Below are 17384 nucleotides of genomic sequence, written 5' to 3'. Positions count from 1 at the left end.
GTGAAGCTGAGCATTGTCGATGCACCTTCTCCCCTTGGTGGCCTCAACGGTGGGAGAAAGAGCAGGCAAACGTGTGGGAGATGGTCGCCACTGTCGACGGCGTCGTCGGCCTCCCTGTTAAGACAGAGTGGTTTTAAACCCTTTTGAACGGAGAGTGAATAGTGCCTGACTCGGAGTATGTGTGTGGACGTCATCTTTAGTACAACGCCTTTAAATGGCGCCTGGTACCACCATCGCTAAGAGCAAGCAAAGGTCAACCATTAAAGTCACAACTCTTCTCTGCTTTGGCACCGCAGTGGTGGGGCGAGCTTCCTGCCGACCTCAGGACCTCAGAGTCGCTCAGCGGCTTCCGCAAGAGACTCAGGACCGACTTGTTCAGAGTTCACCTAATAATAGCCACCCCTTCCCACCCCTCTTGAACAGTTTTTGTATGTTGTATGTCCCGGTACTTAAAAATAGTACTTAGCATCGTGTAGCGTCTTATCCTAGCTGTCTCTGTTGTATACGGGGAATGGGTTAACCTAGCGATTGTTAGTGCTTGGCCCTTGTTTCTATGAGAATCCTTACTGCACCGACAGCGTCATATTGTTGTTTCTCTTTCTTCTGAGAGAAACAGAAGAAACAGTGTACTTATTGTAAGTCGCTTAAAATAATAAAAGCGTCTGCTAAATGTAAATGTAATTCTAAAGTACAGCAGCGCCTTGGGGTGGGTTCACCTGTGAGGGATCAGAGCTGTGCGTTGCACATCCGTCGGGATTTGATTTGCGATGGCAGGTTTTCCTAAAGGTTATATGATTTATGGTTAGAATGTCATGCATTACCGCATTAACCTTTTGGTTCTGTACACTATTTTACGGCCTGTTGTCAATTCATGTCGTGTTTTTAAATTTTTAATTCATGTCGGGACTTAAAGATGAACCCTACGGCCGTTCTCTGCATGAATGAGGTGGAACGAGGTCCAACCTGTTCCTAGTAGTCCCACCGTGTTTATTCGACTTTATACTTTACGGATCGATGGAACCGTCCCTCATTACCGCACTGACTGGCACGCATTATCTTCAACAAAGACGGCGTTCTGTCGCTTCGCTGCTCTCCTCACTGCAGATGATGAGGCTTTAACCATGTGACACCCTAGAAAGGCACCCTAATAAAGGCACTAGAAAGGCACCCTAGGAAAAAGGCACTAGAAAGGCACCCTAGGAAAACACCATAGAAAAACACCCTAGAAAGGCTCCTCGGATGACTCTACCGGCACTACAAACACTGGAAACCTTTGAGGCTTCTGCTCTTTCCTGTCAGGCCGGTCTCCCCGTACTGGTCGGTAACGTGCGTGCATGTGCATACGATCTGCAGTAAGGAGTCTCGGATCACAACAGTTTTGCACCACACTGGGCTTAACGCCAGCCTAGTCAATTTGGTTGAGTGCCAACCTTGCATTTATCGGAAAAACAAATCGCACGCACGTGCGTGCGTGTGTGTATTCGTTGATCATTATAAATCTTTTGTCTTCCTAATTCAAATTGGTTTGACTCTCCAGCCGTTCAGGACCGTCAGCTCCTCCTCCTCCTCCTCCTCTCCTCCTCCTCCTCCCCCTCCTCCTCTCTGCTCCTCCTCCTCCTCCTCTCCTCTCCTCCTCCTCTCTCCTCCTCCTCCCCCTCCTCCTCTCTGCTCCTCCACCTTCTCCTCCTCCTCTCCTCTCCTCTCCCAGGACGCCACCCTAACGTTGTTGTCTCTCTCTAGCCAACGTGGCGGCGGCGGCGGGCGGCTTCATCTACTTCCTGAGCTACCTGCCCTACCTGTTCCTGTGGCCGCGCTACGACCTGCTCAGCCACGCCCAGAAGGTGGCCGCCTGCCTCATCTCCAACGTCGCCATGGCGATGGGGGCCCAGCTCATCGGAATGTTTGAGGGCAAAGGTGAGGCCCAAAGACTGATACAAGCTTGCAGGATTCTCAAATCCCCAACCGATGGTCTACACCAGTGAGTGTGAAAAGTGTTCTGCAGTCCAGGGCTTCCCCTCACCGCCCCCTTGTTCTTTCATCTTACTCCCACATTCTTCACCTCCCTCTCCCCCCTCCTCCCCCCTCTCCTCCTCCTCCTCCCTCTCCTCCTCCTCATCCTCCTCCTCCTCCTCCTCCCCCCCTCCTCCTCCCCTCCTCCCCCTCCTCCTCCTCTCCCCCCCCTCCTCCTCCTCCTCCTCCCCCTCCCTCCTCCCCCCCTCCTCCTCCCTCTCCCCCCTCCTCCTCCTCCTCCTCCCTCTCCTCCTCCTCATCCTCCTCCTCCCCCCCTCCTCCCCCCCTCCTCCTCCCCTCCTCCCCCTCCTCCTCCTCTCCCCCCCCCTCCTCCTCCTCCTCCTCCTCCTCCCTCTCCCCCTCCTCCTCCTCCTCCCCCTCCCTCCTCCCCCCCTCCTCCCTCTCCCCCCTCCTCCCCCCTCTCCTCCTCCTCCTCCCTCTCATCCTCCTCCTCCTCCTCCTCCCCCCCTCCTCCTCCCCTCCTCCCCCTCCTCCTCCTCTCCCTCTCCTCCTCCTCATCCTCCTCCTCCTCCCCCTCCTCCCCCTCCTCCTCCTCTCCCCCCCTCCTCCTCCTCCTCCTCCCCCCTCTCCTCCTCCTCCTCCTCCTCCTCCCCCTCCTCCTCCTCCTCCTCCTCCTCCTCCCTCTCCCCCTCCTCCCTCTCCCCCTCCTCCTCCTCCTCCCCCCCTCCTCCTCCTCCTCCCTCTCCTCCTCCTTATCCTCCTCCTCCTCCCCTCCTCCTCCTCTCCCCCTCCTCCTCCTCCCCCCCCTCCTCCCCCCCTCCTCCTCCCCTCCTCCCCCTCCTCCCCCTCCTCCTCCTCTCCCCCCCCTCCTCCTCCTCCTCCTCCCTCTCCCCCCTCCTCCCCCCTCTCCTCCTCCTCCTCCTCCTCCCCCCCTCCTCCTCCTCCTCCTCCTCCTCCTCCTCCCCCCCTCCTCCTCCTCCTCCTCCCTCTCCCCCTCCTCCTCCTCCTCCTCCCCCCCTCCCCCTCCCTCTCCTCCTCCTCAGGCGCGGGGGTCCAGTGGTCCAACCTGTTCGAGGCGGTGACGGTGGACGATGACTTCTCTCTGGCCCAGGTGCTGTTGATGCTGCTGTTGGACTCCGTGCTGTACGGCGTGGTGGCCTGGTACATGGAGGCCGTGTTCCCCGGGGAGTACGGCGTCCCGCGGCCCGCCTACTTCTTCTTGCTGGTAGGTCGTCCCCCCCCCCGCTATGAGACGACGCCCCTCCTGGTTCCATGGTGGAATGGTGGGGATTATTATAGTACCTCTAAATATATCAAGTTTTTATTGATGTATTTTTTAGGTCTCTATTTTCGAAGTGGAACCATCATGCATTTTATATGTTCAGGTGAACAATTTGCTCTCAATGGTTAATCCAAGTGTTCAGTTGGACCATAGGCTAGGCTCTTAAAGTTAATCTAAGTATTAAGGTGAACTATAGGCTCTTCAGGTTAATCTTAGTCAGGGGTCGGCAACCCTAGGCACGCATCATTGGCACACTTGAAATTATTATTATTTTTTATTATTATTATTCAAAAATGTCACCGCACATTGCGGCAGCATAATCATTACTACATATTTAAACATATTTGCACTTGGGCATTTCCTCCAAGTGCAAATATGTTTAAATTAGTTACTGAAAGCAGTGTTCTGAAATGGGATAAATTAAGTTTTTAAACCTATGTTGTGAGTTATAAAGAAGAAAATATTTAAAATATTGCTGCAAGTGGCCTGTATGCATCGCCTTCACATGGTTTTGCAAAGCTGTACATGTCTTAACGATATTGATGTGGATGGTTCCAACATTCTCATATATTCTCGTTTTTTACATTTCTCACATTGCAAATATGTTTTTGAATGATTTTCTGAAAGTGGTGTTTTAAGATGGGACATATGTAATTATAATTTGTTAGCCCATGTTGCAAATATAACAACAAAAAAAACATTTAAAATGTTGATGCATGATTGTGGGCTATAAGGAAATAATACAATTCCAGGTCTTCAGGAAATGTTTTTGGTCGCGGTGTCATAATTCAGCTTAATTTTGAACATATTGTTGCTTAAGGCACACTCATTAACGAGAAAATGTCAAACTGGCACTGCATGTTGAAAAGGTCGCTGACCCCTGGTCTAAGTGTTCGGGTTAATCCAAGTGTTGGGTTAATCCAAGTGTTCGGGTGACCCAGATGAACATGTTCCCTGTTCTCCCAGACACCATGTTTCATAAGCATGTTCACTAAGGACCACTGCGCCACCTGCCCTCCAGCACCAGTCCCTGTTCCACAGAACCTGGTCCTGGGTCTAATCCAACCCCCCCCCCCCCCCCGTACCCCTCCCTTTACAAGCACTACCAGAGGCGATAAAACCAATTGACCTCTGTTATGGTAATGTAAAGAACACATACAAGGCGTTTAGAATACCTCCTCTCAGTTTGGCGTACCATGACGTTGTCCATCTTATCCCCGCTTATCGCACGAAGCTTCAAAGGGAGGGTGTTACTAAGAAACAGGTGAAAAGGTGGGATTCTGCCTCTAGTGGCTCCTCAGGCCTGCTCCCAGTGCACTGAGTGGGAGGTGCTGACGCAGGGTAACAGCCTAGAGGAGGCTACTGCTGGCTGCTGATGGTGTGTGTGTGTGTGCGCGCGCGTGTGTGTGCGTGTTTGTGTTTATTCTATGTACTGTTGGGTATGGACACACCCTGCTGCTCCACATCTGAAGTTCCTAACGGAAAAAAATAAAGTTATTTGAATTGAATCTGTACCCCTCCCTGTACCCCTCCCTGTACCCCCCCCGTACCCCCCCCGTACCCCCCCTGTACCCCCCCCGTACCCCTCCCCGTACCCCTCTCTGTACCCCTCCCTGTACCCCCCCCTGTACCCCTCCCTGTACCCCTCCCTGTACCCCTCCCTGTACCCCTCTCTGTACCCCTCCCTGTACCCCTCCCTGTACCCCCCCCGTACCCCCCCTGTACCCCCCCCGTACCCCTCCCCGTACCCCTCTCTGTACCCCTCCCTGTACCCCCCCCTGTACCCCTCCCTGTACCCCTCCCTGTACCCCTCCCTGTACCCCTCTCTGTACCCCTCCCTGTACCCCTCCCTGTACCCCTCTCTGTACCCCTCCCTGTACCCCTCTCTGTACCCCTCCCTGTACCCCCCCCCGTACCCCTCCCTGTACCCCCCCCCGTACCCCTCCCTGTACCCCCCCGTACCCCTCTCTGTACCCCTCTCTGTACCCCTCCCTGTACCCCTCCCTGTACCCCTCCCTGTACCCCTCTCTGTACCCCCCCCGTACCCCTCCCTGTACCCCTCTCTGTACCCCTCCCTGTACCCCCCCCTGTACCCCTCCCTGTACCCCTCTCTGTACCCCTCCCTGTACCCCCCCCTGTACCCCTCCCTGTACCCCTCCCTGTACCCCTCTCTGTACCCCTCTCTGTACCCCTCCCTGTACCCCCCCCTGTACCCCTCCCTGTACCCCTCCCTGTACCCCTCTCTGTACCCCTCCCTGTACCCCTCTCTGTACCCCTCTCTGTACCCCTCCCTGTACCCCTCCCTGTACCCCTCCCTGCACCACCCCAGCCGTCCTACTGGTGCAGCAGCCCCCGCATGGCCCTGGTGAAGGAGAAGGAGGAGGAGGAGGACCCCGAGAAGGCCCTGAAGGGGGAGTTCATCGAGGCGGAGCCGGCCGGGCTGGTCTCGGGGGTGAAGATCAAACACCTGAACAAGGTGAGGCCCCGCCCCCTCCTCAGCACCGCCCTATCAGAGGGCTGACAGACTCATTTATTATTAGTATAAAAAGTAATTGAAAAAAATCCTACATCCATTGCATTGAAAGCAGATAACGAACGGTTTAAAACCATCAGTAAAATCTCATTCCCGTCACAGTCCTGTTAATGTGACGTGTCCATTTAACCCGTCAACTGTTAATCGCCATCACAATATTGCGTGAAATAATGCCAATGATCCTATTTGTGGTGACGAAGCGGCGCTTACTGATGGGGTTGATGTGCAGGAGTTCACGCTGGGTAACAAGACGCGGCAGGCCGTGAGGGACCTGACCCTCAACATGTTCGAGGGTCAGATCACCGTGCTGCTGGGTCACAACGGGGCCGGGAAGACCACCACCCTGTCCATGCTCACAGGTGGGGGTCACTCACTCACTCGCTCGCTCACTCACTCACTCGCTCGCTCGCTCACTCACTCACTCACTCACTCACTCACTCACTCGCACTCTCAAACAGACTCACTCACTCACTCACACTCTCCCACTCTCCCACTCTTACGTAAACTCACCCTCTCACTCCCTCGCACTCTATCTCACACTCTCACTCACTGATTCACACTCTCACACACTCTCACGCACTCAAACACTCAATATCGCACCCTCTCTCACTCACTCTCTCACTCACTCATTCTCTCGCTCACTCACTCACTGACTCACTAACTCGGACACACACACACTCCCTCACTCACCCTCTCACTCACTCTCCCTCTCGGTCACACTCTCACTCACTGATTCACACACTCTCACACACTCAAACACACAATATCGCACCCTCTCTCACTCACTCACTCACTCACTCACTCACTCACTCACTCACTCACTCACTCACTCACTCACTCACTGACTCGGACACACACACACTCACTCACTCACTCACACACACACTCACTCACTCACTCACTCACTCACTCACTGACTCACTAGCTCGGACACACACTCACTCACTCACTCACTCACTCACTCACTCACTCACACTCACACTCACTCTCTAACCCCCGTGTTGCCCGCCCCCTGCCCCCCCCAGGTCTGTATCCCCCCACCAGTGGGAGGGCGTACATCAACGGCTTCGACATCTGCCAGGACATGGCCCTGATCCGCCAGAGCCTGGGTCTGTGTCCGCAGCACGACGTGCTGTTTGACAACCTCACCGTCAGAGAACACCTGCTGTTCTACGCACAGGTAATCACCCCCCCCCCCCCTCACCCCCTCACCGCCAGAGAACACCTGCTGTTCTACGCACAGGTAATCACCCCCCCCCCCCCCCCCCCCCCCCCCCCCTCACCCCCTCACCGCCAGAGAACACCTGCTGTTCTACGCACAGGTAATCACCCCCCCCCTCACCCCCTGTGGTTCTCCCGCCCCGCCTCCAGCTCAAAGGCTACTCCCCGGCCAAGGTCCCTGCGGAGGTGGACCGCATGATCCGCGTCCTGAACCTGGAGGACAAGACCAGCGCCCGGTCCAAGACGCTGTCGGGGGGCATGAGGAGGAAGCTGTCCATCGGGATCGCCCTCATCGGGGACTCCAAGGTCAGCCGGCGTAGCCCGTGTAATCAGATGCTCTCTGTTTGGGAGGAGAACAGCTCTGTGCGTCAGGATGCATCATGGGAATTCTTTGTCGACGCTACGCCGCCATTTTGAGAGGAAAGAGAGGGAGCTGTGCTACTGCAACGTGCTAAATCGACGTAAAATCATCAACCTAAAATCAAAGTCATCTCTAGGCTAGTGAAACAATTCGGTTTGCCGCGTCTCGAAACGGAAATATAGTTTTGCTGTTTCAAATAGAACAATGTCTCCCCATAATGACATCATTTCATATTTCATTTTCTTGTATTATTATAATATTATTATTATAGTTTTATTATATAATAACATCATAAATATAAAATATTATGTGAGCAAGCTTTTATCCAATTGCATTACCAGACCCAATCAGAAACATTCTCTCTCTCGCTCTCTCTGTGGCCCCGCCCCCCCCCCCCGGGCCGGCTCCGTCCAATCAGGTGGTGATGCTGGACGAGCCCACGTCGGGCATGGACCCGTCGGCGCGGCGGGCCACCTGGGACCTGCTGCAGGGGGAGAAGCGCGGCCGCAGCATCCTGCTCACCACGCACTTCATGGACGAGGCCGACCTGCTGGGAGACCGCATCGCCATCATGGCGGGGGGGGAGCTGCAGTGCTGTGGGTCACCGCTGTTCCTCAAGAACAAATACGGTGAGCGCACACAGACACACACAGGCACGGTTGTGAGACACGCACGCGGTTCCTTAAACAACAGCCAGGCTGCTCGTGTGCCTGAGGCCTGAGGACAAGGACAGACTTTCCAGCAGTTCAAAATAAAGGATTACAAATACGGTTTACTAAACGATCTGAAAGTATTTGAGCATGCGGTCGGAAAACTGTTCCTTCTCCGCCATCTAACCTGATGGGCCAATTAGGCTCTACACAGAGGCACGGTGAGTGGCTAGGTGATTACGGTAAACACATGCAGGTGAGTCCTAGGTGAATAACAAAATATAGTATTAAGTACACTGATTCATGCGTATAGTAACTGAAAGGATTTCTCAGAAACTTAATATCAAAGAATTATAAGTTAACTAATAGTGTCAAGACAAAATGCAGAAAACCTAATTATGGCTTCTAGACAGACAGACAGACAGACAGACAGACAGACAGACAGACAGACAGACAGACAGACAGACAGACAGACAGACAGACAGACAGACAGACAGACAGACAGACAGACAGACAGACAGCACGCCTCGTAGGGACCTAAGGTTAGATTCCCCACCTTTGGGGGGAGAGAGAGAGAGAGAGAGAGAGAGAGAGAGAGAGAGAGAGAGAGAGAGAGAGAGAGAGAGAGAGAGAGAGAGAGAGAGAGATGACTGTGCTGAGCGTCTCTCTGCGTTCTCCTCCTCCCTCCCCCCAGGCGCCGGGTACCACATGGTGATCGTGAAGGACCACCTGTGCAACGTGTCTGAGATCACGCGGCTGGTACACATGTACGTCCCCGACGCCACCGTGGAGAGCAGCGCCGGCGCCGAGCTGTCCTACATCCTGCCCAAGGAGAGCACCAGTCGGTGAGGGCCAAGGGACGGGATCTAGAGACTAGGGGGGGAAGCTCTTGGCACCTCACCATTCGATTCCGATTACGAGGTCACCGATTCGATTATAAAGTGATTATCGATGCAACCATTTTTTTTATGTACATTTCCATGCGTGATTTTCAAAAATATTTGTATGCATCTGAGTTTGCTACTCAGAGTTTGCTAATCACTTCCTACTTTTGTGATGATCTTTAAAGACATCAACAGATGATTTAAATTATCTTTTATTAGAAATGTATTCATTTTTTATTAGAGAGAAAGCTTTCGGCACCAATATGACTTTCTATGAACAATGCAATATTCAATGCCGCTTGCATTACAACACAATATGGAAGTATGTAAAAAATAGGTTTCAGTTTTATTTTATTTCTAATCTTTCTTTTCTATGTCATTAAAGGAAAAGCTGCTCTTGAATTAGAAGGAGTTCTTGTGTCTGGCTGTGAGTTTGCGAGCATACTCTGCGTAGGCTGAATCACAATCATGTTAAGACAAATCAGATAGGCCAATACACACTGAAGATAAATTAAATCATTTTAAAATTACTTAAACGATCCCTCTGTGGCGAACAGAATGTTGCAGCAGGCGAACAATTATAAAAAAATTATATATATATATATATATATTTTTAATTCTGATTATTAATTGATCTGCTTCGAGACGGAATCGTTCTAGAGAGAATCGCGATGCGTCGAAGAATTGATTATTTTTCCCACCCCAACTGTTGACGGTCGTGGCGGACTCACTCACGCTGAATCCTCTCGGTCATCTTGTGGTCATTTTGAGGAGTGATATCGGTAACGGATGTTGTGGTGGAACCATGAGGGACGATACGAGTGCACGCTCACCCAGAACTGTGGTCCTCTCCTCGTCGATCGCTTGCTTGCTCCTGTATGCAATATCGAAGCCGTCCTACTGATGACTTCAATGCTGCTGGTTACAGATCTGATTACACATTATGAATATGATGATGGTCCATTTTCACTCTTGGCTGTAGGCCATTGTGTTATCGTTTCTTAACCCTTAATGTTGAGATGGAGATTTCGCTTACTTGATGTTTCTGTGAGGAATGCGGTCCATTTTGCTCATGGTTGATAAGGGTTCACAGAATCACACAGAAAAGGCTGAGCTGATCTCTAACGGCGTTGGATTCTGTCTCTAACGGCGTTGGATTCTGTCTCTAACGGCGTTGGATTCTGTCTCTAACGGCGTTGGTTTTATATCTCTAACGGCGTTGGTTTATGTCTTTAACTGCGTTGGTTTTATATCTCTAACGGCGTTGGTTTATGTCTTTAACTGCGTTGGTTTTATATCTCTAATGGCGTTGGTTTATGTCTTTAACTGCGTTGGTTTTATATCTCTAATGGCGTTGGTTTATGTCTTTAACTGCGTTGGTTTTATATCTCTAATGACGTTGGTTTCTGTCTCTAACGGCGTTGGTTTTATATCTCTAACGGCGTTGGTTTATGTCTTTAACTGCATTGGTTTGCCTGTTCCGCTGCCAGATTCGAGCTGCTGTTCGCGGAGCTGGAGATGAACCGAGAGGAGCTGGGCATCGCCAGCTACGGAGCCTCAGTCACCACCATGGAGGAGGTCTTCCTCAGGTACACACGGGTTCAGCATCATCACACGGGTTCAATATCATCACACGGGTTCAGTATCATCACACGGGTTCAGTATCATCACCCGGGATTAGTATCATCACACTGTTCCCGAATACAGACGGTTCACTCTGTTCCTTCAAAAATCGTCATTTTTTTTTAGTTGGATACTAATTACCCTGCTTCTGTGGTATTCCTTCAAGCTGTTATTTCGTTTCCATAATCAGCTAGTTATGCATTTCGAACACCACAAATAGATGTATGATCTAACCCCCAAGCAATCACAGTACCAGTCAGTTGTAGTCTTTTAATAGTGTTAATCCCAGCACGCTGTGTGATTAACTCAGAATAAATGAATTCCAAGTGATTGCCTGATAATGAGCTATTAAAGGGATAAGCTCCTAATGATGTGGGATGAGGTGGTGGTTACCTGGGGCAGCGTGGTACCTCTGGGTGTAGGGTTTATTAAGAGGCCCAGACCTTCGCTGGGACCCCGCTGGTCTACCTCTTTCCTAACCAGTGTCCCCTCAAAGCGCTTTACAACATTGCCTCACATTCACCCGTTCACGCACACATTCACACACCGACGGCGTCGTCAGCCACGCAGGGCGACAGCCAGCTCGCCGGGAACGGTCAGGGGTGAGGCGTCTCGCTCAGGGACCCCTCGACACTCAAACTAGCAACCTTCCGGTTACCAGCCAACCCGCTGTACCTCACCGCGCTGGCGTGTGTGTCGGTGTGTGTGCGCGTGTCCAGGGTGGGGAAGCTGGTGGATTCCAGCCTGGACATACAGGCCATCCAGCTGCCAGCGCTGCAGTACCAGCACGAACGGCGCTCCAACGACTGGACCACGGCGGACGACGTCAGCAGCAGCAGCGGCATGACGGATGTCACGGACTGCACCGACAGCGGCACGCTGATCTCAGAGGACTGCTCCAACATCAAGCTCAACACGGGGGTGCGTCGCGGCCCGACTGGCCGTTGTACCTTTTGTGTGCCCTGCCCTGTGCTTTCATTCTCCCTATGGTATCGTCATGCTTTTGTAGTTCTTCCACAGCAACACATTTTTCCACGGTATTATTTGTTTTTCCTCAGCTGACAATCCTAACAGTGGAGGGGGGGTGAGGTTTGGTGGGCCTCAGATAGGTTTTTAAATAAAACAAATTGTATTTTGGATGCCCACTGTAATTTGCTGTGAACTCACCTTGAGACTCCATTTAAAAGCATGTATGTAAGTATGTTAACTAGGTAACCCCCCCCCCCCCCCAAAGCTCTACATATATTGCTCACTGTCCTCATCCATCTCCCCCCCCCCCCCCCCCAGGCCATGCTGTACCTGCAGCAGTTCTACGCCATGTTCCTGAAGAGGGCGCTGTACAGCTGGAGGAACTGGAAGGTGATGGTGGCCCAGTTCCTGGTGCCGCTGGTCTTTACCGTGGTGGCCCTGGTGGTGGCGCGCTCGTTCCCTAGCAACCACGCCGCCCCACAGCTGAGGCTGGCCCTCGGCCGCTACGGCGACACCCGGGTCCCCGTGGCGCTGGCGCCCGGCGCCGCCCCGTTGGCCGCCGCACTGGCCCACGCGTACGAGGCACAGCTCGCCGCCCAGACGGGACGGCTGGTCAACATCACAGGTGAGGCTCCCGGGACGCTCCAGGTCCGGGTCCGAGACGGGTCCGGGTCTGAAACGGATCCGTCCCCGGGTCTTAGACGGCTCCGTAAGATGACTCCGTCTCCAGGTCTTAGTCGGCTCCATAAGACGTCCCCGTCTCCAGGTGTTAGACGGCTCCGTATGATGACTCTGTCTCCAGGTCTTAGTCGGCTCTGTCTCCAGGTCTTAGACGGCTCCGTAAGATGACTCTGTCTCCAGGTCTTAGACGGCTCCGTAAGATGGCTCCGTCTCCAGGTCTTAGACGGCTCCGTAAGATGGCTCCGTCTCCAGGTCTTAGACGGCTCCGTAAGACGTCTCCGTCTCCAGGTCTTAGACAGCTCCGTAAGATGGCTCCGTCTCCAGATCTTAGACGGCTCTGTCTCCAGGTCTTAGACGGCTCTGTCTCCCGGTCTTAGACGGCTCCGTCTCCAGGTCTTAGACGGCTCCGTCTCCAGGTCTTAGACGGCTCCGAAGGACGGCTCCGTCTCTAGTGCTGTGTTCCAATATCCATACTATCCGTACTAGAAATCCGTCTCCTGGTCTTAGACGGCTCCAGGTCCAGGTCTTAGACGGCTCCAGGTCAAGGTCTTAGACGGCTCCGTCTCCAGGTCTTAGACGGCTCCAGGTCCAGGTCTTAGACGGCTCCGTCTCCTGGTCTTAGACGGCTCCAGGTCCAGTCCTTAGACGGCTCCAGGTCCAGGTCTTAGACGGCTCCGTCTCCTGGTCTTAGACAGATCCGTCTCAGCCTGTCCGGGATCAATGCTGCTTTATGTTGGCTTTCTTGTCATATTTTAGGACACTTTTCTAACTTTATCTAACATTGTAACATAGACTGGTGTATATATATACAATTATAACATAGACTAGTATATTTAAGGTTATATGGTATAGATTTGACCATAGACTGCTCTACTTATTAGAGCCACTTGTTGTCCATATGGGCCCATCCTAAACTATCATCTAGTAGTTTATCCTAACCTTTAATACAGTAGCCCATCCTAACCTATCATAGTGGCCTATCCTAACCTATAATACAGTAGCCTATCCTAACATATAATACAGTAGCCTATCCTAACCTATAATACAGTAGCCCATCCTAACCTATTATAGTGGCCTATCCTAACCTATAATACAGTAGCCTATCCTAACCTATAATACAGTAGCCCATCCTAACCTATCATAGTGGCCTATCCTAACCTATAATACAGTAGCCTATCCTAACCTATAATACAGTAGCCTATCCTAACCTATAATACAGTAGCCTATCCTAACCTATAATACAGTAGCCTTTCCTAACCTATCGTAGTAGCCTATCCTAAACTATTAACTTACCTTTTCAGACCAGTTTCTCATCGTAACTACATTAGCCGTGTTTAGCGGAAGGTAATGTGTAGCGCTATATAGCCATCAAAGTTTAATTTCAGGCGTGTCAATCAAATGAACATCCGAGTAGGTCTCAGTGAATCATAATCAGTGGGAGAACTTCTCCACAACGGGGAGTAGGATAACCCTCATGTGAACGTGTGAAGTGGAATGGCAGTTCCTGGCTAATTAGAAACACACACAGATTGAAGAACCCTTACCGTGATCCATGATATCTCAACAAGATAATTATGTTAACAATCTGGTAATTGGAATTATTTATGTTTGATTGACAATGCCTACCTTCTCGTTCTTATAAAATCCAGTTATCGTCAAGGTATTTTGGCTCAACTCTCCACCGACTCGAGTGCTCCCCCTAGTGGCTAGTCCTGGAAGCGTTCCCCTTTATTGGAGTTTTAAATCAACAAACACATTTCCCTGAAGTGCCAGAAAATAAGCAGTTTTCTGGTTCCTTTAGGGATGAATAAATTACTAATCAACCCGACTGCCCTGGAGAAATCAACAGATTAACTAATTAGTTATTCACAACGCCGTCCTCACTTATGTTTCCCCTCCAGACTTCACGGACTACATCCTGACCCAGGCCGCCAAAGAGGGCGGGGCCTTCAACGAACGCTGTGTGGTGGGTGCGTCCTTCCGTGGCCGTAGCAACCGCTTCGCGGAGGCCACGGCCTACTTCAACAACGAGGGCTACCACACCCCGGCAACGGCCCTCATGATGGTGGACAACGCGCTGTTCAGGCGGCTGGCCGGCCCCAACGCCTCCATCAGCACCGGGAACCACCCCCTGCCCCGAAACCTGTCGGAGGCCGCCCAGGGCCAGCTCACCGAGTGAGTCGCTCGCTCTCGCTTGCTTGCTCTCTCTCACTCTCTCTCGTTCTCCCTCGCTCGCTCGCCCACGCTCGCTCGTTCTTTCTATCTCTCGCTCTTACGCTCTCTCGCTCTCTCTCTCTCTCTCTGTCTCTGTCTCTGTCTCAGTCTCTCTCTGTCTCTCTCTCCCTCACTCTTCCTCGCCCTCTCTCTCTCTCTCTCGCTCGCTCTCTCTCTCTCTTGCTCTCCAGCACTCGCTCCTTCTTCAGAAGAGTTGTTTAATCATAGATTCATCATGTGTTGCTGGGCGTTTGCTTTCAGAGCTGGAGCTCACCCTACCTTCCAAAGAGGGGGAGAGGATTAGAGATGAGCAATAGGACCTGCCTGTTATGGCTGAGAATTAAAACTGGAATAATATCGATGTGTGCTCATGGGGAATGTGTAAATACTGATTATCTCTATGAGATTTTAGGGGGCTTTGGATTAGGATTTGATCCCAACATTGGTTCAGGTGTGTGTGTGTGTGTGTGTGTGTGTGTGTGTGTGTGTGTGTATTTCTGCGCGTGTGTGCATTTGTAGCTTTTGTATAATGATGCATAATTTTTAATTTTTTCCATAAAAAACATTTTATCTCCAATCCCCCGATGTTATTCGCTGTGGTCCTCTCTCTCATCCCTCCCTCCCTCCCTCCCATCCTCCCCCCCCCCCCCAGGGGTCAGACTGGCTTCGCCATCGCCATCAACCTGATGTACGGCATGGCGTCGCTGTCCAGCACCTTCGCCCTGCTGCTGGTCAGCGAGCGCGCCGTCAAGTCCAAGCACGTGCAGCAGGTCAGCGGCGTCTACCTCTCCAACTTCTGGTTCTCGGCGCTGCTCTGGGACCTCGTCAACTTCCTGCTGCCCTGCCTGCTGATGCTGGTGAGTGGGACGCCGTCTGGGTCTTCATCATCCTCATCCTCATCCTAATCCTCATCCTCATCATCATCATCATCTATTATCATCATCACGTTTACATATACGTTTACATTTAGGGCATACAGCAGACGCTTTTATCCAAAGCGACTTACAATAAGTACATTCAACAGAAGAAATGGAAACAACATTATATCTCTGTCGGTACAGTAAGGATGTTCATAAAACCAAGTGCACTAACAATCACTAGGTTAACCCATTCCCCGTATACAACTGAGATAGCTAGGGTAAGATGCTACACGATGCTAAGTACTATTAGCTCTCTCTAAGTACTATTACTCTCTCTCTCTATTCTGTTTTTTCTCTGTGTTTATCTCTCTCCGTCTCTGTCTCTTGCTCTCATTCTCTCTCTGTTCTTTGTTCTCTCCCCCTCTCTCCCCCTCCCCCTCTCTCCCCTCTCCCCTCTCCCTCTCCCCCTCCCTCTCCTCTCCCCCTCTCTCCCCTCTCTCCCCCTCTCCCTCTCCCCCTCTCCTCTCCCTCTCCCTCCCTCTCCCTCCCCTCCCCCTCCCCCTCTCCCTCTCCCTCCCCCTCTCTCCCCTCTCCCCTCCCTCTCCCTCCCTCTCCCTCTCCCCTCCCCCTCTTCCTCCCCCTCTCTCCCCTCTCCCCTCCCTCTCCCTCCCTCTCCCTCTCCTCTCCCCCTCCCCCTCTTCCTCTCCCTCCCCCTCTCTCCCCTCTCCCCCTCCCTGTCCTCTCCCCCTCTCTCCCCTCCCCCTCTCTCCCCTCCCCCTCTCTCCCCCCTCCCTCCCCCCCTCCCCCATCCCAGGCGGTGTTCCAGGCCTTCGCGGTCCAGGCCTTCGTGGCGGACGACCACCTGGTGGAGGTGCTGCTGGTGCTGCTGCTGTACGGCTGGGCCGTGGTGCCTCTCATGTACCTGCTCAGCTTCCTGTTCTCCACCGCCGCCGCCGCCTACACGCGCCTCACCATCTTCAACGTCATCTCCGGCACCGCCACCTTCCTGTCCGTCAACATCATGAACATCCCCGGTGAGGGCGGGGTCAGGGTGAGGGCGGGGTCAGGGTGAGGGCGGGGTCGAGCTGTAGACGTGGGCGGGGTCAGGGTGTAGATGTGGGCGGGGTCAAGACTTTTTTGAATGGACGACGTCAAGCTACTGATATTAAACGCTCGAAGAACAAATGCATTATTTAGATAAAATTAATATATATAATTAATTAAAAGAGACACATCACATGCCTATATCTATATATATATATATATATATATATATATATATATCTGTCTCTGTTTATCGGTCTCTCTCTCTCTCTCTGCCTCTCTCAAACGGTATGAATGGAAAAACCTCACGATGATGCTGTTGAAAAGTTGCGTTTAGATTTCAAAACGATAGGCTTTTGGTCCCACTCGGTTGTTCATACCAGTTGTTGGTGACTACCGAACGTTTCTCATGTCTCGATGCCTTGCTCTCTGGTTCCAGAGCTGAAGCTCCAGGACCTGTCTCACCTCCTGGACAAGGTGTTCCTGGTGTTCCCCAACTACTGCCTGGGGATGTCCTTCTCCCAGTTCTACCAGAACTACGAGCGCATCACCTTCTGCAAGTCCAACCCGTTCACAGTGGCAATCTGCCAATTCTACAGTGAGTACAGTGATCTACTACAAGCATGGTGTTGTGTTGTTGTTGTTCACATCACAACAGATGTTTTTTTGCAACGATACATACATGCTGTGTATGACCCCTGATTGACGAGTGTCATAGTGTCAGCGTTTCTTAAACATCAGCTGCATTTCGCCGCTTGGCCAGCAGGTGTCGCCACGGTGCAGCTTTGTGTTTTAGTATCGTACTGTAAGTCAGAAGTCATGGCCCATATTGGCGTGTTTCAGACATCATGCTACGTAGCAATAATCGCTCTATCATAGCCTAGCATAGCATTCAGAGCAATGAACGATGAATGCTACGTAGCATGGCATTCATCGCTATGAATTCATTGTAGCATAGCCTTCATCCCTATGAATGCTGTGCTGCGTGGCACTAATCGCTATGTAGCATAGCATCCATCGCTATGAATGCTACGTAGCATTCACTGCTACGTAGCACTGCATTCATTCATGCCGTGCAGCGCAGCGTGGAC

At 52.0% G+C, this 17384-nt stretch overlaps 1 protein-coding gene across 2 annotated transcripts in view; it reads left to right on the top strand.

Annotated features, from left to right (window-relative positions):
• abca3b (ATP-binding cassette, sub-family A (ABC1), member 3b) overlaps positions 1–17384 on the top strand; it is a 39269-nt gene that overhangs the window by 14763 nt on the left and 7122 nt on the right. For both annotated transcript variants that reach the window (XR_013812233.1, XM_079746438.1), the window contains exons 9-23: positions 1741–1914; positions 3015–3196; positions 5583–5729; positions 6016–6145; positions 6812–6966; positions 7158–7313; positions 7787–7997; positions 8713–8863; positions 10393–10491; positions 11245–11446; positions 11813–12119; positions 14077–14350; positions 15042–15246; positions 16064–16283; positions 16733–16891. Coding sequence is in view for 1 of the 2 variants with exons in the window: in XM_079746438.1 (XP_079602564.1) it covers positions 1741–1914; positions 3015–3196; positions 5583–5729; positions 6016–6145; positions 6812–6966; positions 7158–7313; positions 7787–7997; positions 8713–8863; positions 10393–10491; positions 11245–11446; positions 11813–12119; positions 14077–14350; positions 15042–15246; positions 16064–16283; positions 16733–16891 (2772 nt within the window). In the remaining variant the exon portion in view is untranslated. The remainder of the gene's footprint in view (positions 1–1740; positions 1915–3014; positions 3197–5582; positions 5730–6015; positions 6146–6811; positions 6967–7157; positions 7314–7786; positions 7998–8712; positions 8864–10392; positions 10492–11244; positions 11447–11812; positions 12120–14076; positions 14351–15041; positions 15247–16063; positions 16284–16732; positions 16892–17384) is intronic.

Source organism: Pollachius pollachius (assembly GCF_949987615.1).
Source record: "Pollachius pollachius genome assembly, chromosome: 11".
NCBI classification, from domain to species: Eukaryota; Metazoa; Chordata; class Actinopteri; order Gadiformes; family Gadidae; genus Pollachius; species Pollachius pollachius.
Note: the sequence above shows the minus strand (reverse complement) of the source record. Positions and strands in the feature narration are given on the sequence as shown.